Below are 24,766 nucleotides of genomic sequence, written 5' to 3'. Positions count from 1 at the left end.
GCCATCAACGGCCGGGACCCGCGGCTAATACAGGGCATCACCGATCGCGGTGATGCCCTGTATTAACCCTTCAGACGCGGTGATCAAAGCTGACCACCGCGTCTGAAGGGAAAGTGACACTAAACCGGCTGTTCAGTCGGGCTGTTCGGGACCGCCGCGATTTCACCGCGAACAGCCCAACTGAATAGCCGGGTTAGTGCTTACAGGACACCGGGAGGGACCTTACCTGCCTCCTCGGTGTCTTCTCCGTTCAGGGATCCCCTGTATGGCCGGCGCTCTCCTTCCTCGTCATCACGTCGTCGCGTACGTGCGTCGGCGTGCGTAACGATGTGATGGCGGCGACGGAGAGCGAGGATACCCGGCCGGCAGCAGAGACGTTCCGGAGTGACGGGGACGCGATGGAGGTCGACATCCAGGGCAGCGTTGACGGGTCCGGAGCGGCGGGGACACGTGAGTATTACCTCCTATACCAGTGGTCTTCAATCTGCGGACCTCCAGATGTTGCAAAACTACAACTCCCAGCATGCCCGGACAGCCAACGGCTGTCCAGGCATGCTGAGAGTTGTAGTTTTGCAACATCTGGAGGTCCGCAGGTTGAAGACCACTATTGGGTTCAAAATCTTACATTTTTTAGATTTTGCACCTAAAAATAGGGTGCGTCTTATACGCCGGTGCGTCCTATAGGGCGAAAAATACAGTAAATGATCTTGTTATCCCACGATCCTCTCAATCATTTATCTGTGGGGAAACCTGGTGTTCACTTTCCTTGCAGCGCCCCCACAGGAGAAATTGAGGATTACATGATTCCTATTGAAATCAATTGCCTGATCTTGTAATACGAGGCGAATACATAAACGTATAAATGTCATAAATGTATAAAAGCTGTCACTCACTGGCAAAGGATAGGAATGGAGTTAAAGGGGTACTCCCCTAGAAAACATTAATATTATTTTTTTAAATCAACTGGTGCCAGAAAGTTAAACAGATTTTTAAATTCTTATATTTACAAATCTTAATCCTTCCAGTATTTATAAGCTGCTGTATACTACAGAGGAAGTTCTTTTCTTTTTGAACTTCCTTTCTGTCTGACCACAAGTGTTCTCTACTGACACCTCTGTCCATCTTAATCCTTCCAGTACTTATCAGCTGCTGTTATGATCCACAGGAAGTTCTTTTCTTTTTGAGTTTCCTTTCTGCCTGACCACAGTGCTCTCTGCTGGCACCTCTGTCCATTTTAGGAACTTTCCAGAGCAGGATAGGTTTTCTATGGGGATTTGCTCCTACTCTGGACAGTTACTAAAATGGGCAGAGGTGTCAGCAGAGAGCACTGTGGTCAGACAGAATGGAAATTCAGAAAGAAAATAACAGCAGCTGATAAGTACTGGAAGGATTAAGATTTTTAAATAGAAGTAATTTACAAATCTGTTCAACTTTCTGGCACCAGTTGATAAAAAAAATAAAATAAAATGTTTTCCAGTGGAGTACCCCTCCTTAACTCCTATCCCGGCTATTTAACCTCCTAGATGCCACAGTCAATAGTGGTACAAGCATCTAGGTGGTTAAACACCAATTGGCAGCCCCCTCTGTTATCCCATTGCCCTACATATGCAAAAACAAGGTTCAAAGTGATTAAAAGGGTTATCCAGGAATAAAAGAACAGATCTAATTTCTTTGGAAAGCAGCTGCACGTCTGCCCCCAGATTATGTGTGGTATTACAACTTGGCTCTATTCATTTTAATGCAGCTGAGCTGCAGAACCACATGCAACCTGGAGACAGACGTGGACCCCTTTTTTTGTTTGTTTGTTTTTTAAAGAAATTAGCTCTGTTTTTCTATTCCTGGATAACCCCTTTAAGATGAGGCCCAATATTGTCAACATTATACACTGCAAAGCAGAAGTATTGCTGTGTGTTGTATAAGCAATTGCTTGTTTGAGTCCCCCAGGGAGGGTCTTAAAGGGGTACTCCACTGGAAAACATTTTTTTTTTTTTTAAATTAACTGGTGCTGGAAAGTTAAAAAGATTTGCAAATTACTTCTATTAAAAAATCTTAATCCGTCCAGTACTTGTCAGCTGCTCTATGATGCACAGAAAGTTCTTTTCTTTTTTAATTTCCTTTCTGCCTGACCACAGTGCTCTCTGCTGACACCTCTGCCTATTTTAGTAACTGTCCAGGGTAGGAGCAAATCCCCATAGAAAACCTTTCCTGCTCTGGAAAGTTCCTAAAATGAACAGAGGTGTCAGCAGAGAGCACTGTGGTCAGGCAGAATGGAAACTCAAAAAGAAAAGAACTTCCTGTGGATCATAACAGCAGCTGATAAATACTGGAAGGATTAAGATTTTTTTTAATAGAAGTAATTTACAAATCTGTTTACAAATCTTTCTGGCCCCAGTTGATTTGGAAAATAATGTTTTCCAGGGGAGTACCCCTTTAAATAAGAAAAGGACTCACATAAAGTATCATTGACATCCACTATAGGAGGCTGGAGATGGCCAGACAGGAAATTGCTTATTTTTTTTATGTCCCATGATGCTTCATTTCCGGTTGATGTTTTTGTGTGACACCTGACACATGCATTTCAAAAATTAAAGGGGTACTCCATTGATAGAAATCTTATCCCCTATCCAATGGATAGAGGGGATAAGATGTCTGATGGCTGGGGTCCCGCCCCATTATGTTCAGAACTCTGGGTTTGGGCAGCCGTGGTCGTGACATCATGCAACGCACCTTGTGACACCATGACCCCTCCATTCATGTCTATTGGAGGGGGCGTGACGGCCGTCACGCCCCCTCCCATAGACATGAATGGAGGGGGCATGGCATGACATCACAACCATGGCCGCCCAAACCTAAGGTTCCGAACAAAATGTTCAGAACGCCGGGTGTCTGCGCGGAGATCGCGCGGGGTCCCAGTGGCCAGATCCCCAAGGATAGGGCATAGGATGTCTAGCAATGGAGTACCCCTTTAGATGTTCCTTAGATTCGAAAATGCATTGAAACAATAATGGATCACACCGAAATAACATAGACACAGCTATGTCTACTACTTGTACCATTTCTGAGGATGTTCTCTGGGATAGACAATGATGACTGACAACCCTTCATTGTGTACAGTGAGGGGGCAAATACTTTTTCCTGACAAAGTCAATGTTTTACCATTTATGGCTATAGAGTAAAAACTTCAAGCAACCTTACAAGTGTCTGTTTCATGATTGGAGTCACAAACACGGAGTCCGATGAAGGTTAAGCTGGCCCATAGTCTTGGCTGACCACCTCATGTGTGCATGGCTGAAAGAGATAGTTTTTTTAAAGCTGGATTCACAGCTTAGACTACTTAGTGCCACTCTATAATGTCATTTATGCTGCTGCTGCTTCTGAGGGTGTGCTATAGTGATAAAGGGAAGCAGATGGCGACTCTCCCCTGACAGCAGATGATGGGAAGAACAATCAGACATGTTAGAATTTTAAGTAGAGAAATGGCGAGGTTCTCAAGGACCTCGCCATTTCTTTACTTTCTATTTTTCTAAATATTTAAGGTGGGTTGAGGATACCACCAGGTGAAAGTTCTCGGACCTCATCACACCGGTGCCGTCACTTTGGTCCAGGATATGGAAACAAAATACACAGCAAAAAACAACCCTTAGGTAACTGGGGTAGGAATAAAGGGAGGAGGAGAAGATCTTGTGGTTCACTTACTTCTGGTGGGGGGTGTAGAGGCAGATCCACATTCATGCCTCATGGTTATAAGAATAGATTACCAGACAGGGTTAAAGGGGTACTCCGGTGGAAAACTTTTTTTTTAAAATCCACTGGTGCCAGAAAGTTAAATAGATTTGTAAATTACTTCTATTTAAAAATCTTAATCCTTCCAGTACTTATTAGCTGCTGAATACGACAGAGGAAATTATTTCCTTTTTGGAACACAGTGCTCTCTGCTGACATCACGAGCACAGTGCTCTCTGTTGACATCTCTGTCCATTTAAGGAACTGCCCAGAGCAGCATATGTTTGCTATGGAGATTTTCTCCTACTCTGGACAGTTCTTAAAATGGACAGAGATGTCAGCAGAGAGCACTGTGCTCGTGATGTCAGCAGAGAGCTCTGTGTTCCAAAAAGAAAACAATTTCCGCTGTAATATTAGTTGGTTTCAGGACGACCATTGTATGTTGAAACCATTGTATGTTGAGACCATAACTCTATGGAACCCTGGTAATTGGTTCTGAAGCCCCAAAATGTCATCCAAAAATAGGAAAAAGTGAGGATTAAAGAAAAATAAGTAGATAACTAATACAGATAAAGCAAATCCTTACATATAAAAGTAAGAAAGATCTGCTGGGAGCTGTAATCACTGTCTATGTAGAGGACAGGAGCTTCTTCAGGGTCCTGTACATCACACAGTGTCCTAAAAAAGTAACATGAAGCCGCCCTCACCTGGTGTCCATAGAAGAAGCTAACCCTGGTACAGGTAAAGAGTACAGAACATGTAATACCTCCCTGTACTGTAGGGGGCGCTACCAGACACCAGTCAGTGCATGCACTTCAGTAATACAGGGGTTTTACCAGTGAATGCCCATTCTGATTGGTCAGATCTTCCGGCCATTGACATGTTTCGACGATCTGGACTGTCCGTACATTGTATGTTGAGTCTGGTTACAAGTTACAATGGTCCAGAAAATACCTTCTTTTTTTTTTATAGCCAAGGAACGTGCTCTCAAATCCCCCAAAGTGCAAGAAAAAGTGCAAACGTGTTACACAAAAAAAATATGTGCACAGAGGATGCGGTCTATCGCAATCCCTTCTCCGATAGGAGAGAGGCCCCCTAACAAACCTTACCCTTCACCTCTGGACCAAAAGGTACCTGCGAGGTTCCAGGTTCAATGTCCCTTTTAGCCGAAGCTACTAAGGGACCACAAATGTGGCGTTAGCCAAGGTATTTGGCCGCAGAGCCGATAACGGTTGGTACCCTGCCAATGCAGGAGTACCCGGAGTGTTTGCAGGGAGGTGCGGAACCTAATGGCCACACACACCTCCCCTAGACACCCAGAAGGGCTACCGGATCCTAACAATCCTGTGGACACACAACACACAAAAAGTGACACAGTGAGACAAAAAGAAATAAATAAGTGAATTTACACAGGTATACTGCCCGGACATCCGGCCGGATCTATAAAAAAATTCTCTGATCCTAGCCAGAAGGCTGGGAATGAAGAGGTGAGTGCCACATAGGTGAGGAGATCATGGTGCCTGTGCTTCAACTCAGTGAGCCAGTACTCCCAGTGAGTTTCGGCAGCTCGGGTTCACCACTCCCCGAGGCACTGAAGTACCTCGGCTCTAGACCCTGAAGTACCTCGGCTCTAGACCCTACAACTTCATGGCAAGACCTGGAGGAAACAGGTCACATCGGGCAAGCCGTCGAGCTGATTCCTCAGAACCAGCCCCGGAACGCTCCGGTACACCTGCTCCCTACCATGCAGCATCCCTCCTCACCAGCTCCACACTGGCGTCGCCTGCCACCGGTATGAAACTGATAAGAACAGATACTACACTTGATCTTAGCCAAAAGGCCGAAAAAACCATTGTATGGTGAAACTATTGTATGTTGAGGCCAATGTAAGTTGAGGGATCACTGTATACCTTCTACCCCCGCACGCTGTTGTCACCATCAAGCTTAAAGACTGGAAGTGACGTTCTGGATAATGCGCCGTGCATTCCACTCTGAAGAAGGGGGCATGATGGAAGACCCCAAAACACGTCGAGGCTCAATAAATGAGATTGCAATGTGGACCCAGACTGAAGTCTGGTGATCTATATTTATAACCAGGAGGTGTTTGAGAAGCCAATTATGAAGAGGTTGAATGGGGATCTGCGTCTACAACCCAAACAGCCCAAACCGCAGGATCCTGGGCTAGGCACGGGGATAATAATGACTCCAACGCCAAGTTACAGATAACGGTAGCTTTACTGAGGGTAGACAGATGGTAAAGTCTGTACAGTTCAGCCAGGGCCCAAGGAGGTGACCAGTGACACAGAGACCTTAAGGACTTGTTGGGACTTGTAGTAGGACTGGACAATGTAATGCAGGCCACGCTGACTTGACAGTTGCTGACAGGGACTGACTTGACTTGACTGACAAAGCTATGACTGTTGCTTACTTACAATTGACTGTGACTGCAGACTTGACTTGAGGCCTCCAATGACTCTGGACACTCACACTAGGACTCGACTTGACTGGATCTCAGCTTGGCAGAAAGAGTAGAGCTCAATGAGGGCGAGCTAGCTCCTCCCAGGGCTTTTATGGGGGAGACTAGCAGGGAGCCCATAGGTAACCCCCGGGATCACCTGGTCACTGATACCTCCTGGGTAACAATCACATGGTACATTTCTTAAAGCAACAACACATTATATATTGTAATACATAGCAAAACATATATACAGGGGGGAAACAAGTACAAGGGCCCAGGGGACACTGAAGGGAGGCTGCCGGACAGGGCAGCAAGGGTACGGGGTAACACCTCCCGTACTGGGCCACCACAACTACATTAGTAAATAAAAAAATCTTGGGTGACATTTTTATTTAAACACTATTTTTTAACACCAATGTGAGAGTGTAAAGTGTAGAATCACGCAAAAAGAATATTTAAGCCAGTACAATTTGTGATAAGACTAAACTGGTAAGGTATATGCCTTGGGGTGATTGTCTTATTTAAATACAATTTTCGGATACAAGAATACTCCTTAAACTGTGGTAGTGATGCATCTTAAGCCACACCCCTTTTCATTAAAGCCACACCCTTCTCACCATAGCCACATCCATCTTTGGTAAAACTGTATTCAGTAAGCTCCTTCACTCCCCCTAAGGGTAGCTCTAGGCAATTAGAATTTTATCATTTCACTCTATGGAAATATATTCAAACATTTCCAGGATGAATAACAGAGGAACTGTGCAACACAGAGTTCTATAAAAAAGATGGTGCACAACTAACATGTCAGGAGACCATACATCAGGCCAGCTTTAAAGATACTCTCTTGGATTAAGTCATTTTTAGCTAATACATTCATATAACCATGGCCAATGCTAAAAGTGTTCCCTGGGCTGACAACCCCTGAGCTTTCTATATATAATATATATATATATCAACTGGCTCCAGAAAGTTAAACAGATTTGTAAATTACTTCTATTAAAAAATCTTAATTCTCTCAATACTTATGAGCTGCTGAAGTTGAGTTGTTCTTTTCTGTCTAAGTGCTCTCTGATAACACCAGTTGCTGGAACTGTCCGGAGTAGAAGCAAATCCCCATAGCAAACCTCTTCTACTCTGTGCAGTTTCTGAGACAAGCAGAGATGTCAGCAGAGAGCACTGCTGCCAGACAGAAAAGAACAACTCAACTTCAGCAGCTGATAATTATTGGAAGGATTAAAGGGATATTCCAGGAAAAAAAACTTCTTTTTTATATCAACTGGCTCCAGAAAGTTAAACAGATTTTTAAATTACTTCTATTAAAAAATCCTAATCCTTTCAATTATTATCAGCTGCTGAAGTCGAGTTGTTCTTTTCTGTCTGGCAACAGTGCTCTCTGCTGACATCTCTGCTTGTCTCGGGAACTGCACAGAGTAGAAGAGGTTTGCTATGGGGATTTGCATCTAAACTGGGCGGTTCCCGAGACACGTGTCATCAGAGAGAACTTAGACAGAAAAGAGCAACTCAACTTCAGCCGCTCATAAGTACTGAAAGGATTAAGATTTTTTAATAGAAGTAATTTACAAATCTGTTTAACTTTCTGGAGCCAGTTGATATATAAAAAAATTTTTTTCCTGGATAACCCCTTTAATTGACATATTAGATTTTAGATATATTAAATTCTATAGATAATAATAACTATATATGCAAAAATAAAAACTCACATAACTACAGGCATCAGTACAGATTTTAATACAAATAAGTGCATATGTATAGCAGTATTTGCAGTAAGATACATAATTTAATAGTTTTCCTTATATATTACTTGTGAAATACACAGGACGCCCCTTGAATTGCATCGACTAATGCAGAGGCTCAGAAACAGCATGAGAGAGAAAGGGGGTCCGAAAAAAGTGGAAAACAAGTCACATGATGCTGAAAAGAAAGTCATGGGGCCCTGATAAAATAAATCACAGATCATGATAAAGATATCTATTTTTTTTAAATAGTTGTTTAAAGGGGTACTACGCCCCTAGACATCTTATTCCCTATAGGGGATAAGATGTCTGATCACTGGGGTCCCGCAGCTGGGACCCCCGCGATTTTTGTGCAGAATCCGGCGTTTATTTAGAAAGCTGGGTTGGGGGCAGCGGGGGTCGTGTGGTCATGGCCATGGCCCTTGTGACGTCACGCCACACCCCCTCAATGCAAGTCTATGGGAGGGGGCGTGGCGGCCGCCACGCCCCCTCCCATAGACTTGCATTGAGGGGGTGTGACGTGACATCACAAGGGGCGTGATCTTGACATCACAACCCCCGCTACAAGTGTTTGGAACAAAATGTTCCGGAGACTGGGGCAGCGGAGTACCCCTTTAAGGAACCCTACAGGACTCATATAAAAATAGTGGCCCCAGTCAGGAAAAGGAGGTTTGATTGGTTGTATTTTACTCCATTATCCCTATTTTATATAGAGGAGAATGTTCTCCTCCTCTTATTTGTGCCTGGGGGGGAAAGAGGAGCCTTGGGGACCGCCCATGAGGAATAAGCATAAGAGCAGATTGTGGTGGCTCCTCCTACCATAGACCAAATGCCCCATGTCACATATATTCTTTTGTATGTACCAACTAAAAGTAGACATAGGGAACATAGGGCTGGGATGTTTTGGACATTTACGTATTTCTTAGGCCCCTTTCACACTACAGGTATCATCCTGCTTTTTTACTGCCATTATTTTACAAAAACGGATGAAAAAAACTGGATGGAATAACTGGTAATAACGGATGATAACTGATGACCATCATCCGTTATTTTTAATGTTTATTTTCTTAAAAAACCTGATGTTGTTCATGCGTTATCATCCGTTATTAACAGTTACATCCGTTTTTTTAATCAGGTTTTTAACCCTTTTTTGTAAAGCTGTACTGAGCATGCTCAGTACAAAAAACGGATGTTAAAACAACAGACTATAACGGATGATAATGGATGGTTCCCATAGACTTCAATGTTAAATTTTAACGCCTGTTTTTTCACTATTATTTTTGGCGAACCAAAAATGAGTGCATGCGCCGTCTTTTATGCTGGCAAAAATAACTGACATTAGTAAAAACGGACATGACTGATGCAAAAGGATGGTCAAAAAATCCCATTGACATGAATGTGATTTTTTGACGGCCGTTTTCAGGACTTTTTGCCGGGAGTAGTAACGGAGGTTTTTACAGGATAATACCTGTAGTGTGAAAGGGGCCTTACAGAGTTAAATGGGTTATCCAGGAAAAAAAACTTTTTTTTAATATATATATATATAAATATATATATCAACTGGCTCTAGAAAGTTAAACAGATTTGTAAATTACTGCTATTAAAAAATCTTAATCCTTTCAGTACATATGAGCTGCTGAAGTTGAGTTGTTCTTTTCTGTCTATGTGCTCTCTGATGACATGTGTCTCAGGAACTGTTCAGAGTAGAAGCAAATCCCCATAGTAAACCTTTTCTACTCTGTGCAGTTCCCAAGACAAGCAGAGATGTCAGCAGAGAGCACTACGGCCAGACAGAAAATAACAACTCAACTTCAGCAGCTGATAATTATTGGAAGGATTAAGATTTTTTAATAGAAGTAATTTATCAATCTGTTTAACTTTCTGAAGCCATTTGAGATATATATATATATATATATATATATATATATATATATATATATGTTTTTTTTCTGGGATACCCCTTTAAATAGAGAGTGCCCACAGTGTAAAGGGAGGACATGGTGGGAGTCCCAAATGACAAATATTTATAGCATGTCCAGAAGCATATTTTAGCCTCCTTTACATGGAGGAAAGGCTCTCCTCACTACCCCAGCCCAGTATATAAATGGAGTGGCTCGTTGGCAGCCGATTGACACCAAGCTCCTCCTGTTAGTCGATCATATATTATGACTAGACTATTAGACATTTTACATTTCTAGGGCTTTTTCCACTTTTATCTCATCATAACTGAGAACTGATCTCACCAAAAATAATAAATCTTACAAAGGATTAGGGTTTAGATTTCACAAAATACTAATTTTTCCCCCAAAAATCGCTCAAGTAATTCTCTCTATGGCTCAGGTACATTTATTGGCACTTTCAGGTTCCGGGTGGCATGTCGCTGAGTCTTATCTTTTATGATTTGGCTCTTACTATCCTAAAGCTACGAGTATTTTCCATTGAATCATTCTCAAAGTCGATAAAAAGTACAATCAACATTAGTTCTGTTCGGTTAAAACAAATATGGTTCCCGTTACATCTCCAAGAGATCCCGTTACATCTCCAAGAGATCCCGTTACATCTCCAAGAGATCCCGTTACATCTCCAAGAGTTCCTGTTACATCTCCAAGAGATCCCGTTACATCTCCAAGAGATCCCGTTTCATCTCCAAGAGATCCCGTTACATCTCCAAGAGATCCCGTTACATCTCCAAGAGATCCCGTTACATCTCCAAGAGTTCCCGTTACATCTCCAAGAGATCCCGTTACATCTCCAAGAGACCCCGTTACATCTACAAGAGATCCTGTTACATCTTCAAGAGATCCAGTTTCATCTCCAATGATCTCTCAATGGCATCTGTTCCGTTATTTACATCAATGCTGGTGGACAAAGTGTAATGGCAGAAACCGATACTACTACGAAATGCTGATTTTTTTTCTTTTTTTAACTATTGATTATATTATATTTAAACCCCCCCCCCCCCCCCACGTGCACACAACCGTCAAAGTTATGGAATGAATCTGGATATTTATGGCCAATGGAAAAGCTGCTGCGCTCTAACTAAACAATTTTCTGGTAAATCTTATACACTGAATATTGATTTCGACAAATGACCCCTTGTGAACCAAAATACTGCATATGGAATATTTCCTGGAATCGGCAACATTCATTTTTATTTATACGCTCATTTGTTTGGCAACGCCGTAATATGCAAATTCGATCTCATAATCTGCCGGGCAGGTGTTGGTGAATTCATCCCTGGTGTATGCGTTGTTGAGGTATCTCCAGATTCCAGTCATTTCTGCCGGGATTTCGAAATTCCGGAATTTTTTGCAAACAACCTAAAAAAAAAATTGGAACGATTTACCAGTTATGACTTCCACCATGTTTATCCAACAAAATCAGCAAGCCAGGTCCGCCAACGTTTTTTGCCCAACGTTAAAGGGGGTACTCCACTGGGAATTTTTTTTTTTTTTAAATCAACTGGTGCAAAAAAGTTTAAAAGATTTGTAAACTACTTCTATTTAAAAAACGTAATTCTTCCAGTACTTATCAGCTGCTGTATGTTCCAAAGAAAGTTCTTTTCTTTTTGAATTTCCTTTCTTTCTCTCTGCTGACACCTCTGTCCATGTCAGGAACTGTCCAGAGCAGGAGCAAATCCCCATAGCAAACCTCTCCTGCTTTGGACAGTTCCTGACATGGGCAGAGGTGTCAGTAGAGAGCACTGTGGTCAGACAGAAAGGACTGGAAGGGTTTAGGATTTTTTTTTATAGAAGTAATTTACAAATCTATTTAACTTTCTGGCACCAGTTGATTTAAAAAAATTTTTTTTCCAGGAGAGTACCCCTTTAATCCAATGGACACTATCTAGAGGTGTCTCAATCCATATAAACACATCACTATAACCCCTTACACAGGGCTCAAGTCCTGTAGAAACTCGTGGGAACTGAGCTCTGCACTTTTTCCACTGAGCTCTGCACTTTTTCCACAGCAGTAACGCCATTCCCATTAGCAGGAGTCCTGTATTACCAGCCCTTGTATGGAAATCTTGGGTAAGTTCCCGCACTTTTTTTCTAGGATTTGACCCCTGTCCTTACACAACAAGCTGCATGACTGTAAACTAGAACTGCATGTCCCAGAACGAGGTCCCAAAGGGCCTTTTCCAGGCATTTCCTCTTTTACCATCCAGACTCCAAAGCCAGGATACTGCAACCGCTGGTGACCCTAGAACCTGATTCCAAAGACCATACCCAATGGGAACAACACCACACATTACTTAAAGGGGTACTCCGGTGGGAAACATTTTTTCATAAAATAAGTAGAGCTTGGTAAGGCCCCTTTTACACTCCCATTGTCACACATTGGGGCCACCGCAGAAAATATCAGGAGAAAAAATGCGTCTTTTTCTCCGGCTACTCCTGCTGAAAAAACAGTGGCCCCTGACGGACCCGCTGTTACCCGTTGCGCCCCTTCCAAATGATGGCCCTCAAGCAAAAAAAAAAAAAGAGAGTTTGATGGCCATTTTTGACTGAGCGCAATGGCAGCGTGATGGAAGCCTAAGCACAGGGAATAGAGAATGTTTGGGAGGAGGAGTTTCCCCATAATCATTTTTGCTGGGGACAATTTTGTGGAAATCCTTTATGAAACTTACTGAGGTTGTTTGAGATCATCGGAGATATTAAAAACCCTTCTTTATGGAAGGTGCTTTAAAGGGGTACTCCGGTGGAAACCTTTTTTTTTTTTTAAATCAACTGGTGCCAGAAAGTTAAACAGATTTGTAAATGACTTCTATTAAATCTTTACCCTTCCAGTACTTTTTTTTTAGCAGCTGTATGCTACAGAGGAAATTCTTTTCTTTTTGAATTTCTTTTTTGTCTTGTCCACAGTGCTCTTTGCTGACACCTGATGTCTGTATCAGGAACTGTCCAGAGCAGGGGAAAATCCCCATAGAAAACCTATGCTGCTCTGGACAGTTCCTAACACGGACAGAGGTGTCAGCAAGAGAGCACTGTGGACAAGACAAAAAAAGAAATTCAAAAAGAAGAAAATAATTTCCTCTGTAGCATACAGCTGCTAAAAAGTACTGGAAGGGTAAAGATTTTTTTTTTTTAATAGAAGTCATTTACAAATTTGTGTAACTTTCTGGCACCAGTTGATTTAAAAAAAAAAAGTTTTTCACCGGAGTACTGCTTTAAAGCACCTTCCATAAAGAAGGGTTTTTAATATCTCCGATGATCTCAAACAACCTCAGTAAGTTTCATAAAGAACTTCCACAAAATTGTCCCCAGCAAAAATGATTATGTGGAAACTCCTCCTCCCAAACATTCTCTATTCCCTATGCTTAGGCTTCCTTCACGCTGCCATTGCGCTCAGTCAAAAACGGCCGTCAAACCCTCTTTTTTTTTTTTAGTATGGAAGGGGCGCAACGGGTAACAGCGGGTCCGTCGGGCGCCACTGTTTTTTCAGCAGGAGTAGCGGGAGAAGAAGACGGCACAAGCTGAATTTTTGTCCTATTTTGACCCCTATAACTTTTTTATTTCTCCTTATATGGGACTGTATGAGGGCTCATACGATCTATAGTTTTTAACAGTACCGTTTTTGATTTGATGGGACTTTTTGATCGCTTTTTTTTTTTTTTTTTAGTTAAATTCGGCAGTTGCAGTTAGTTACTAACTACAACTCCCAGCATGCCCTGATACAGCCTGTGGCTCAGCAGCTGCCCCAAACAAAAAAAATAACTACAACTCCCAGCATGTTGGACTGTATAGTAGTATATAGTATAGGTGAGTGTTTACCAACCAGGGGTGCCTCCAGCTGTTGCAAAACTACAACTCCCAGTATGTTGGACGCTGGGGAGTTGAGTAACCCTTTAAGGCCAGCAGGATATTGCCATGTACTAAAAGAGGCAGGGACTGGAAGACAGAGAAGTGCTTTTTTTTTTTACTTGAGCCCCTTCCCCCCCCCCCCCCCCCCCCAAAATGTCTGTGCACGTCCCTGGACCATGTTACATAGTCAATAACGGCCAATCAGCTTTCAGCACATTATCTGCTATGGAACAAACCTTTATTATGTGTAATTTGGGTAACAGGTTACAATCTGCTAGTGTGAACTGATTCCCATCCAAAAATTTCCTGTTGGAGACGACGATCTCCTCCGTGGAATAGGCATCGATCTCATCAGGCAGCGGTGAATTCAGAAAGTCATTCAGCTTTCTAAAGGATCTAAGCAGGTTCTTCTCCAAAGCTAAAAGAAGAACAGAACGTACAGAATGATGTCTGATAAATCTTACTACATAGAAGGAATACGAGGATGTTACAACCTAATAAAACAAAGCGACAGTCTATTGTACAGGAAGATAAGTCATTATGAAAATACATGGCGATACCTCCATAGTTTTTTTTAATTTATATATATATATATATATATATATATATTACATTTTTCCAACATATACAAATCCAAACAGCATCGTTATATTTACATGCTTGATATTCAATAAAACACCTACTATAATTTATTGTACATTTCTTAACAATCTCTTAACAATCGAAAAAAGAATATAACTACAGTACGATATCATATGGTAGTGTGATGTCCCAGTACGGGATAAAGTCCTTAGGCCCTGTCAGGTTGAGTCCCTCTGCGTCCTAGGGGCTCTCCTGCAGTGTCTCCCCCATAATAATATATATTCTGTATAGTATTATGTGTGTTATGGATAAAGGACCTTTAACGACCTTTGAGTTAGTCACATGATAATGTGTTCACATGATGTGTTTGTTACCCAGAGAGCACCAGCTAACCAGGTGACCTGCAGCTTGACCTATGGGCTTCTGGCTCAGCCCCCTTTATAAGAGGGGCAGCCATTACAATCTCTCTCTTAGATCCTGAGGCACAGTAAAGTCCAGACGTCTCAGGGTCAGTGTCCGGCACATCTGGAGGCCTCAAGCCTACCTACAGCCACAGGTCAGTAAGTCAAGTCATCTCTGTCTGCTGTCACTACCTACAGTCAAGTCAAGTCTATAGTCAAGTCTATTATAGTCAGCGTGGCTGAACTAAAGTCCGTCAAAGTCACTACAAGTCCCAGCAAGCTGCAAGGTCGTTCTGTGTTACTGGCCACCTCTCTGGGATCCTGGCCTAGCTGTAAAGACTATTTCCATCTGTCTACCTCAGTAAAGCTACCGTTAACCCTAACCTGGTCTTGTACTATTATTGTCCTGCCTAAACTTGGGATAGAGGTACTACCGTTCGGATTCTTACCAGGAAAACCACACCCTGGCATCACGAACATTTAGGGGTTAATAACACCTGCCCCTGGGCTACAACATCTGTCCCATATACCTCACCTTCACACCCTAAGACACCACAGTAGCATAACCCTCCCCTCCTAGCCCCCTCCTCCTCACCTGACAGTCAGGGGGGAAAAAAGAAAAAAAAAGAGATTAATATATCCTTAATCATCATACACAGGACCTGACCCCTTCAAACACGTAGTCCATAGCGCTTGTACCGAATAAATCCGTTTATTATTTTACTTGGTCCGTATAGGTTACTATTACCTCTCCTCGGGTGAGCGCAAGTGGGATCCTCTTTTTCTCCTACACTGGTAGTGGTAGGATTTCCCCAACTACTGTAAGACCGTCCGGAAAGATTCTCATTATGGGACAAGATCCAGGCAGCCCCCCGGCTACAGCGTTGGGGTTCTCATGCTCTACACCCAAAGGTTAGGGCAACTATATCATCCTTCTGACTCACTGAACAAGTGTTGGGGTACCAGCACATGTCTGCCCTCTTCCGATTTCTTTTGTTTTTTCTACACACCAGTGTAAAGATAACAGAGATACACACAATAGCTGTTGCTCACAGATCAGCTTCCCCCTGCCCATAGAATGACCTCTTAAATGGGCACTCTCATTAAAACTAATTTTTGCTATTGCACTTCTTATGGTAAATAAAAAAAACTTTCTAATGTACTTTGTTTAAAAAAAAATGAAGTTTCCTATGTTTTATTTGTGTTTAAAAAAGCTGCCACTAGGTGTCTCCCTACTTGTCCAGAGCACATTTTCCCTCATCTTTTGCACAGACCTTGGACTCCTGCTGGCCTGGCAGAAGTCCAAAAGCAGGAAATGCTGAGTGTGGGGGGGGGGGGGGGTTGTGCAGCCTTAGCCAATCATAGCTCATCTCACACAGAACTGCTCTGGGCTGTGTATAGCAGAGTGAGGGAGGAAGTTCTCCCCTGTATGGCTTCAGATGATGTCACACATGTTGGGTAACGCCCCATCCAGCAGAAAATACAGAGCAATATCAAGGTAGAAAACTAGAAAATAATAAAAAATAAAGGCAGGGGGTGGTTTATCATGATGGGGGCAGTGAACTGGGAGGATTATAACATGTAACAAGATCATGACAGGAACTCTTTAAAAGTTCACAGAGCATGCCCAGACACATTTCCCATTAATGTGAAAAGGACAGCTTCTGGTGCCTGAGGAGGCACATGAGTCCCTCTGCTAGGTGAGACCACATAGATTTGCATTAGGAAGAATGTTACACCACTGTTGCCCCATTTACCATTCCAGATATCCCATAATGCAGTGTGTGCCACAAGTCACTTACTTACTTTCATTTAGATCTCTTCGGGGATTTTTTATGTAGGCTGAAAATTTTGCAAACACATCATTTCCCGCCGAGTTGGATTCTGGGTGTTTTGGTCCAAGTTTAGGATACCTTGAATAAAATAGGAATTGTATAAGTGACCGCTATAGTCTATACTGGGCTGTACACTAAGAAAATTCACAGTACGTATAACTAAAGGCAAACAACACAGGATTAAAGGGGTACTCCGCTGCTCAGCGTTTGGAATAAACTGTTCCGAACGCTGGAGCCTGCGCCGGGAGCTCGTAACGTCATAGCCTTGCCCACTCATGATGTCACGCCCCGCCCCCTCAATGCAAGTCTATGGGAGGGGGCGTGACGACTGTCACGCCCCCTCCCATAGACTTGCATTGAGGGGGAGGGACGTGACATCATGAGGGGGCGGGTCTGTGACGTCACAAGCTCCCAGCGTTCGGAACAGTTTTTTCCAAACGCTGAGCAGCGGAGTACCCCTTTAAAAAGGCTATCCGAGACGAGAAGAACAGAGCTGATTTCTTCTCAAAACAGCTCCACCCTTTGTCCCCAGTTTTTGTGCTGTATTGCAGCCCAGTTTTATTGAACTGAATGCAGCACAGGTGTGTGGTGATATTTGTGGAAGAAATTTTTTTTTCTACTCCTGGATAACCTCTTTAAAGGGGTACTCTGGTGGAAGAATTTTTTTTTTCTACTCCTGGATAACCTCTTTAAAGGGGTACTCTGGTGGAAAACATGTTTTTTTATTTTATTTATTTTTTAAATCAACTGGTGCCAGAAAGTTAAACAGATTTGTAAATTACTTCTATTAAAAAATCTTTACCCTTCCAGTACTTTTTAGCAGCTGTATGCTACAGAGGAAATTCTTTTCTTTTTGAATTTCTTTTTTGTCTTGTCCACAGTGCTCTCTGCTGACACCTGATTCCCGTATCAGGAACTGTCCAGAGCAGGAGAAAATCCCCATTACAAACCTATGCTGCTCTGGACAGTTCCCGATATGGGCATCAGGTGTCAGCAGAGAACCCTGTGGAAAAGACAAAAAAATAAATTAAAAAAGAAAAAAATTTCCTCTGTAGAATACAGCTGCTAAAAAGTACTGGAAGGGTTAATATTTTTTAATAGAAGTCATTTTCTCCTACTCTGGACAGTTCTTAAAATGGACAGAGATGTGAGCAGAGAGCACTGTGCTTGTGATGTCAGCAGAGAGCTGTGTGTTCCAAAAAGAAAATAATTTCCTCTGTAGTATTCAGCAGCTAATAAGTACTGGAAGGATTAAGATTTTTTTTTTATAGAAGTAATTTACAAATCTGTTTAACTTTCTGGCACAAGTGGATTTAAAAAGAAAATACGTTTTCCACCGGAGTACCCCTTTAAATTTGCAGAACTGGGCACATGGCGGAATTTCGGCACCAGTAAAATCCTGAATCCAGCCTCCTAGTAAAAAATTGGCACGTGAATTCTTCCTGCGAAATCTGCCCAGAAACGCAATTCTGTCTATGGAGACGGAGCGTTTCCGAGTGGTCCTAGCACTGGCATGTTCTGCCGTCGTCTGCTGTTTGCAGAATGTCCACCTGAAAGTTGCCACAAAAATTCCACCGTGTGAACATGGCCTTATAGTGAAGATGAAGCGTCCAGAAATAACAACAGCCCGGCCATAAAGCAATGGCCCACAAATACTCACAGGGCCGAGCTAAAATGTATGGGGTGTAAAATGACCTTCCCGCTGTGGTATCATTCACTGGAATGGGCCATCCATCACGTGACTATGGTTCCACATACTTTTGGCCTTATGGTGTACTTAACCTCTTAAGGACCAATGACGTTGTGGAACGTCATGGCACCCTGGGCTTTAAGGACCAATGACGTTCCACAACGTCATGGCGTTTTCCGGTCTCAGCCGCTCGCCGGGCAGAGATCGGAACCGGGTGCCTGCTGAAATCCTTCAGCAGGCATCCAGGGCAAATGCCGAAGGGGGCCATGTAGGCCCCCCATGTCGGCGATCGCCGCAAATCGAAAGGGAAATCGCCCTTGCGATCTGCGGCGATACCGGGCTGATCGGGTCTCTGGGACCCGACCGCCCGGTAATTTTGCATGATCCCGGCTGTCACAGACAGCCAGGACCATGCTGAAGACTAGGAGCGAGGTGGCAAGCCTGCCACCTCCTCCTATCCCCTGTGATTCTTCGGTTAGTTAACCGACCAATCGCAGGAGGGGGGGCGGTTACTTACTCCCGTCCTGCCCGGCCCCGTGAAGTACGGAGAGGACGGGAGGAAGACCAGAGGATGCGTCGGGGGACGGGGGAGTGCTGGGGCCCGGTCCCGGTACTTACCTTGTCCCTGAAGACCCGGATCCCGGCGAGGAAGATGGCGGCGGCGGCGACAGGTGAGTGGATCTTCAGCCGCGGTCGGGCCCTTTACAGCAATGCACGTCGCCGTAAAGCGACATGCATTGCTGTAATGGGACCCTGTATACTACAACTCCCAGCATGCCCAGACAGCCCTTGGCGTCTGGGCATGCTGGGAGTTGTAGTTTTGCAACATCTGGAGGTCCACAGTTTGGAGACCACTGTGCCCTTCCAGATGTTGCAAAACTACACATCCTCAGCATGCCCTTACTGTCCAGGCATGCTGGGAGTTGTAGTTCTGTAACATCTGGCCCTTCAGATGTTGCAGAACTACAACTCCCAGCATGCCTGGACAGTTTTGGCATACTGGGAGTTGTAGTTTTGCAACATCTGGAAGGGCACAGATTGGGAACCACTGTATTAGTGGTCTGCAAACTAGTCCTCCAGATGTTGCAAAACTACAACTCCAAGCATGCTGGGAGTTGTAGTTCAGCACCATCTGGCTCTAAAGATGTTGCTGAACTACTACTCCCAGCATGCTTGAGAATGTTTGGGAGTTGTGGCTTTGCAACAACTGGAAGCACACTGGTTGGGAAACATTGTCTGTTTCCTAACTCAGTGTTTCCCAACCCGTGTGCCTCCAGCTGTTGCAAAACTAGAACTACCAGCATGCACTGATGGACTGTGCATGCTGGGAGTTGTAGTTTTGCAACAGCTGGAGGCCCCCCCTGTGAATGTACAGGGTACATTCACATGGGCAGGGGGCTTACAGTGAGTATCAGGCTGCAAGTTTGCGATGCAGCAAATTTGGCGCGGCAGCTAAAACTCGCTGTAACCCCCCGCCCATGTGACTGTACCCTAAAAACACTACACTACACTACACTACCATAAAATAAAAAGTAAAAAACACTACATATACACATACCCCTACACAGCCCCCCTCCCCTCCCCAATAAAAATGAAAAACGTCTGGTACGCCACTGTTTCCAAAATGGAGCCTCCAGCTGTTGCAAAACAACAACTCCCAATATTGCCGGACAGCCGTTGACTGTCCAGGCATGCTGGGAGTTTTGCAACAGCTGGAGGCACCCTATTTGAGAATCACTGGCGTAGAATACCCCTATGTCCACCCCTATGCAAATCCCTAATTCAGGCCTCAAATGCACATGGCGCTCTCACTTCGGAGCCCTGTCGTATTTCAAGGCAACAGTTTAGGGCCACATATGGGGTATCGCCGTACTCGGGAGAAATTGCCTAACAAATTTTGGGGGGCTTTTTCTCCTTTCACCCCTTATGAAAAGGTGAAGTTGGGGTCTACACCAGCATGTTAGTGTAAAAGAAATAATTTTTTACACTAACATGCTAGTGTTGCCCCATACTTTTCATTTTGACAAGAGGTAAAAGGGAAAAACGCCCCCCAAAATTTGTAATGCAATTTCTCCCGACTACGGAGATACCCCATATGTGGGCGCAAAGTGCTCTGGGGGCGCACAACAAGGCCCAGAAGGGAGAGTGCGCCATGTACATTTGAGGTGATTTGCACAGGGCTGGCTGATTGTTACAGCGGTTTTGACAAACGCAAAAAAAAAAACCCACATGTGAACCCATTTGGGAAACTACACCCCTCACAGAATGTAATGAGGGGTGCAGTGAGAATTTACACCCCACAGGTGTCTGACAGATCATTGGAACAGTGGGCTGTGCAAATTAAAAATTTTGTACAGCCCCCTGTTCCAAAGATCTGACAGACACCAGTGGGGAGTAAATGCTCACTGTACCCCTTGTTACGTTCCTCAAGGGGTCTAGTTTCCAAAATGGTATGCCATGTGGGGGTTATTTTGCTGTCCTGGCACCATAGGGGCTTCCTAAATGCGACATGCCCCCCAAGCAAAATTTGCTCTCCAAAAGCCAAATATGACTCCTTCTCTTCTGAGCATTGTAGTTCGCCCATAGTGCACTTCAGGTCAACTTATGGGGTACCTCCATACTCAGAAGAGATGGGGTTACAAATTTTGGGGGGTATTTTCTGCTATTAACCCTTGCAAAAATGTGAAATTTGGGGGGGAAACACACATTTTAGTGAAAAAAAATATTTTTTTTTTACGTATGCAAAAGTCGTGAAACCCCTGTGGGGTATTAAGGCTCACTTTATTCCTTGTTACATTCCTCAAGGGGTCTAGTTTCCAAAATGGTATGCCATGTGGGTATTTTTTGCTGTCCTGGCACAATAGGGGCTTCCTAAATGCGACATGCCCCCGAGCAAAATTTGCTCTCAAAAAGCCAAATATGACTCCTTCTCTTCTGAGCATTGTAGTTCGCCCGTAGTGCACTTCAGGTCCACTTATGGGGTACCTCCATACTCAGAAGAGATGGGGTTACAAATTTTGGGGGGTATTTTCTGCTATTAACCCTTGCATAAATGTGAAATTTGGGGGGAACCACACATTTTAGTGAAATTTTGTAAACATTTTTTTACATATGCAAAAGTCGTGAAACACCTGTGGGGTATTAAGGCTCACTTTATTCCTTGTTACTTTCCTCAAGGGGTCTAGTTTCCAAAATGGTATGCCATGTGGGTATTTTTTTCCTGTTCTGGCACCATAGGGGCTTCCTAAATGCAACATGCCCCCCAAAAACCATTTCAGAAAAACGTACTCTCCAAAATCCCCTCGTCGCTCCATCTCTTCTGAGCCCTCTACTGCGCCCGCCGAACAATTTACATAGACATATGAGGTATGTGCTTACTCGAGAGAAATTGGGCTACAAATATAAGTATACATTTTCTCCTTTTACCCCTTGTAAAAATTCAAAAATTGGGTCTACAAGAACATGCAAGTGTAAAAAATGAAGATTGTGAATTTTCTCCTTCACTTTGCTGCTATTTCTGTGAAACACCTAAAGGGTTAAAACGCTGACTGAATGTCATTTTGAATACTTTGGGGGGTGCAGTTTTTATAATGGGGTCATTTATGGGGTATTTCTAAGATGACGACCCTTCAAATCCACTTCAAACCTGAACTGGTCCCTGAAAAATTGTGATTTTGAAAATTTTGTGAAAAATTGGAAAATTGCTGCTGAACTTTGAAGCCCTCTGGTGTCTTCCAAAAGTAAAAACTCATAAATTTTATGATGCAAACATAAAATAGACATATTGTATATGTGAATAAAAAAAAAATTATTTGGAATATCCATTTTCCTTACAAGCAGAGAGCTTCAAAGTTAGAAAAATGCAAAATTTTCAATTTTTTCATAAAATTTTGGAATTTTTCACTAAGAAACGATGTAAGTATCGACAAAATTTTACCAATAACATAAAGTAGAATATGTCACGAAAAAACAATCTCGGAATCAGAATGATAGGTAAAAGCGTCTTAGAGTTATTAATGCTTAAAGTGACAGTGGTCAGATGTTAAAAAAAACGCTCTGGTCCTAAGGTGTAAAATGGCCTGGTCCTTAAGGGGTTAAAGTGGTTATCCAGGAAAAAAACTTTTTTATATATATATATATCAACAGGCTCCAGAAAGTTAAACAGATTTGTAAATGTTTTCTATAAGGAAAATAAATAAAGATGAATAAAAAAATAAAAATAAAAAATCTTAATCCTTTCAGTACTTATGAGCTGATGAAGTTGAGTTGTTCTTTTCTGTCTAAGTGCTCTCTGATGAAACCTGTCTCGGGAACCGCCCAGTTTAGAGGCAAACTCCCATAGCAAACCTCTTCTACTCTGTGCAGTTCCCGAGACAAGCAGAGATGTCAGCAGAGAGCACTGTTGCCAGACAGAAAACAACAACTCAACTTCAGCAGCTGATAATTATTGAAAGGATTAAGATTTTTTAATAGAAGTAATTTACAAATCTGTTTAACTTTTTGGAGCCAGTTGAGATATATATATATATATATATATATATATATATTTATTTAAAAAAAAAGTTTTTCCCTGGAATACACCTTTAAGTAATCCGCCCCTAGACATCTTATCCCCCATCCAAAGACTGGGGAACCCCGCGATCTCCCTGCTGCACCCGGCGTTCGTTTAGAGAGTCGGGTGCAGCGCCGGAGGCTCGTGACGTCACAATCACATCCCCTCAATGCAAGTCTATGGGAGGGGGCGTGACGTCCGTCACGCCCCCTCCCATAGACTTGCATTGAGGGGGCGTGACCGTGACGTCACAAGCATCGCCAGCCCCGCATCGCCAGTCATCCGGCAGGGAGCGAAGTCTAGGGGGGGCTGCAGCCGAGATTGCGGGATTGCGGGACCCCCACAATCAGACATCTCATCCCCTAGTACCCTTTTAACCCCTTATTGTTTCTATTTTAATTTTCTCAATGATCAAAATGAACAAAGCTAATAAAATGGAATAATATGAAATATACTTTGGCACTGTTAATTTTTCCTCCAAGAATTCTTCGATTTTATTCACATCGGTTTTCACCTCGCCGTCGAATGTCATGAATGGCGGGTTTGTTCCAGGTGCCAGGTTATGGAGATCTGCAGGTTTCCTGTAGGGAAAGTATAGGTTATACACCGCATATTGCAGACAAGACTTCATTTGAGCATGAAGCAAAGAGGGGACCTATAGCCCCTGTGGTCTTGCCTGTATAGTGGTATAGATTTCGGCATAGGTGGTTCTGCTTTAAAGGGGTACTCCAATGGAAAAAAAATGTGTTTAAATCAACTGCTGCCAGAAAGTTAAACATATTTGTAAATGACTTCTATTTTAAAATCTTAATCCTTCCAGTACTTATCAGCTGCTCTATGCTCCACAGGAAGTTCTTTTCCTTCTGTCTGATCACAGTGCTCTCTGCTGGCACCTCTGTCCATTTTAGGAACTGTCCAGAGCAGGAGCAAATCCCCATAGCAAGCCTATCCTGCTCCAGACAGTTCCTTAAATGGACAGAGGTGTCAGCAGAGAGCACTGTGGTCAGACAGAAAGGAAGGAAATTCAAAAAGAAAAGTACTTCCTGTGGAGTATATAGTGACTGATAAGTACCGGAAGGATTAAGATTTTTAAATAGAAGAAATTTACAAATCTGCTTACAAATCTTTTTGGCACCAGTTGATAAAAAAAAATAATAATAATGTTTTCCAGTGGAGTACCCCTTTAAGAAGAAGGAGTATACTGTATGGGTGTCTAGTGTTTCACTATGAGGAGGGTTTGGGGGGTTTAAGAATAAATGTAAATGTAACTTCCCGTCTTATCTCTCTCTTCCTCTTTCTTTCAATAGAAGAACCTTTATTGTAAAATGTTCTACGTAAACGTTACCTGTATAATGATGCTTGTACCACCTCCTATTTGTTTGATATTGCGATTGATACTGCCATATGGTACCATGAACAAATTCATCCTGATAAGTTACAGGTTGGCTTTAACCCTTTAAGCTCAAGGGAAGGGCACTCTGTCAGCTATGGTTCCCTAGAGGTTTCTTCTACAGGGGCGGGCGGGGGGGGGGGGGGGGGAGGAGGGTTCCTCTTCTGAGTTCTAGAATTGCCATGTTTAGTGCCATTTCCCTAAATAAAAATACATGACATGTTGTATACATGTTGGTTTGGCTGGTCAAGGGTCAGGTGGAAGTTGCAGGGAAGTTATGGTCGACTAATTTTAAGTAATAGAGGATGTGAACAGGCTGAGCTTTGGAAGTGGCCGTCCTTCAAGGGGTACTCCACTGGCCAGCGTGGAACTAAATGTTCCGAACGCTGTTTTTTTGCACGCTGGGGGGGGGGGGGCTGCCACGCCCCCTCGTGACATCACAGCCACACCCACTGAGTGCAAGGCTAGAGGAGGGGCGTGACGGCTGTCACACCCCTCCCATAGACTTGCATTCAGGGCGTGGTTGTGACATCACGAAGCCGGGAGCTGCTAAGACAACAACACACTGATAATGAGA

The 24,766-nt window shown here is 43.2% G+C and overlaps 1 protein-coding gene and 1 pseudogene across 7 annotated transcripts in view; both read right to left on the bottom strand.

Annotated features, from left to right (window-relative positions):
- Positions 1–5,484: 5,484 nt before the first annotated feature.
- On the bottom strand, positions 5,485–5,576 carry LOC130359929 (U2 spliceosomal RNA; annotated as a pseudogene).
- A 5,319-nt stretch (positions 5,577–10,895) lies between these two features.
- The window catches only part of CLIC6 (chloride intracellular channel 6), a 49,904-nt gene continuing 36,033 nt past the window's right edge, over positions 10,896–24,766 (bottom strand). For 3 of the 7 annotated variants that reach the window (XM_056559582.1, XM_056559583.1, XM_056559584.1), the window contains exons 3-6: positions 23,255–23,380; positions 16,529–16,635; positions 13,976–14,157; positions 10,919–11,255 (exon numbers count right to left, since the gene is read on the bottom strand). In XM_056559582.1, coding sequence (XP_056415557.1) covers positions 11,091–11,255; positions 13,976–14,157; positions 16,529–16,635; positions 23,255–23,380 — 580 coding nt within the window. In that variant the 3' untranslated portion in view covers positions 10,919–11,090. Of the gene's footprint in view, positions 11,256–13,975; positions 14,158–16,528; positions 16,636–23,254; positions 23,381–24,766 lie in introns of all 7 variants that reach the window. The other 4 variants (XM_056559578.1, XM_056559579.1, XM_056559580.1 and 1 more) reach the window with 3 other exon arrangements.

This window comes from Hyla sarda, chromosome 2 (assembly GCF_029499605.1).
Source record: "Hyla sarda isolate aHylSar1 chromosome 2, aHylSar1.hap1, whole genome shotgun sequence".
NCBI classification, from domain to species: Eukaryota; Metazoa; Chordata; class Amphibia; order Anura; family Hylidae; genus Hyla; species Hyla sarda.
Note: the sequence above shows the minus strand (reverse complement) of the source record. Positions and strands in the feature narration are given on the sequence as shown.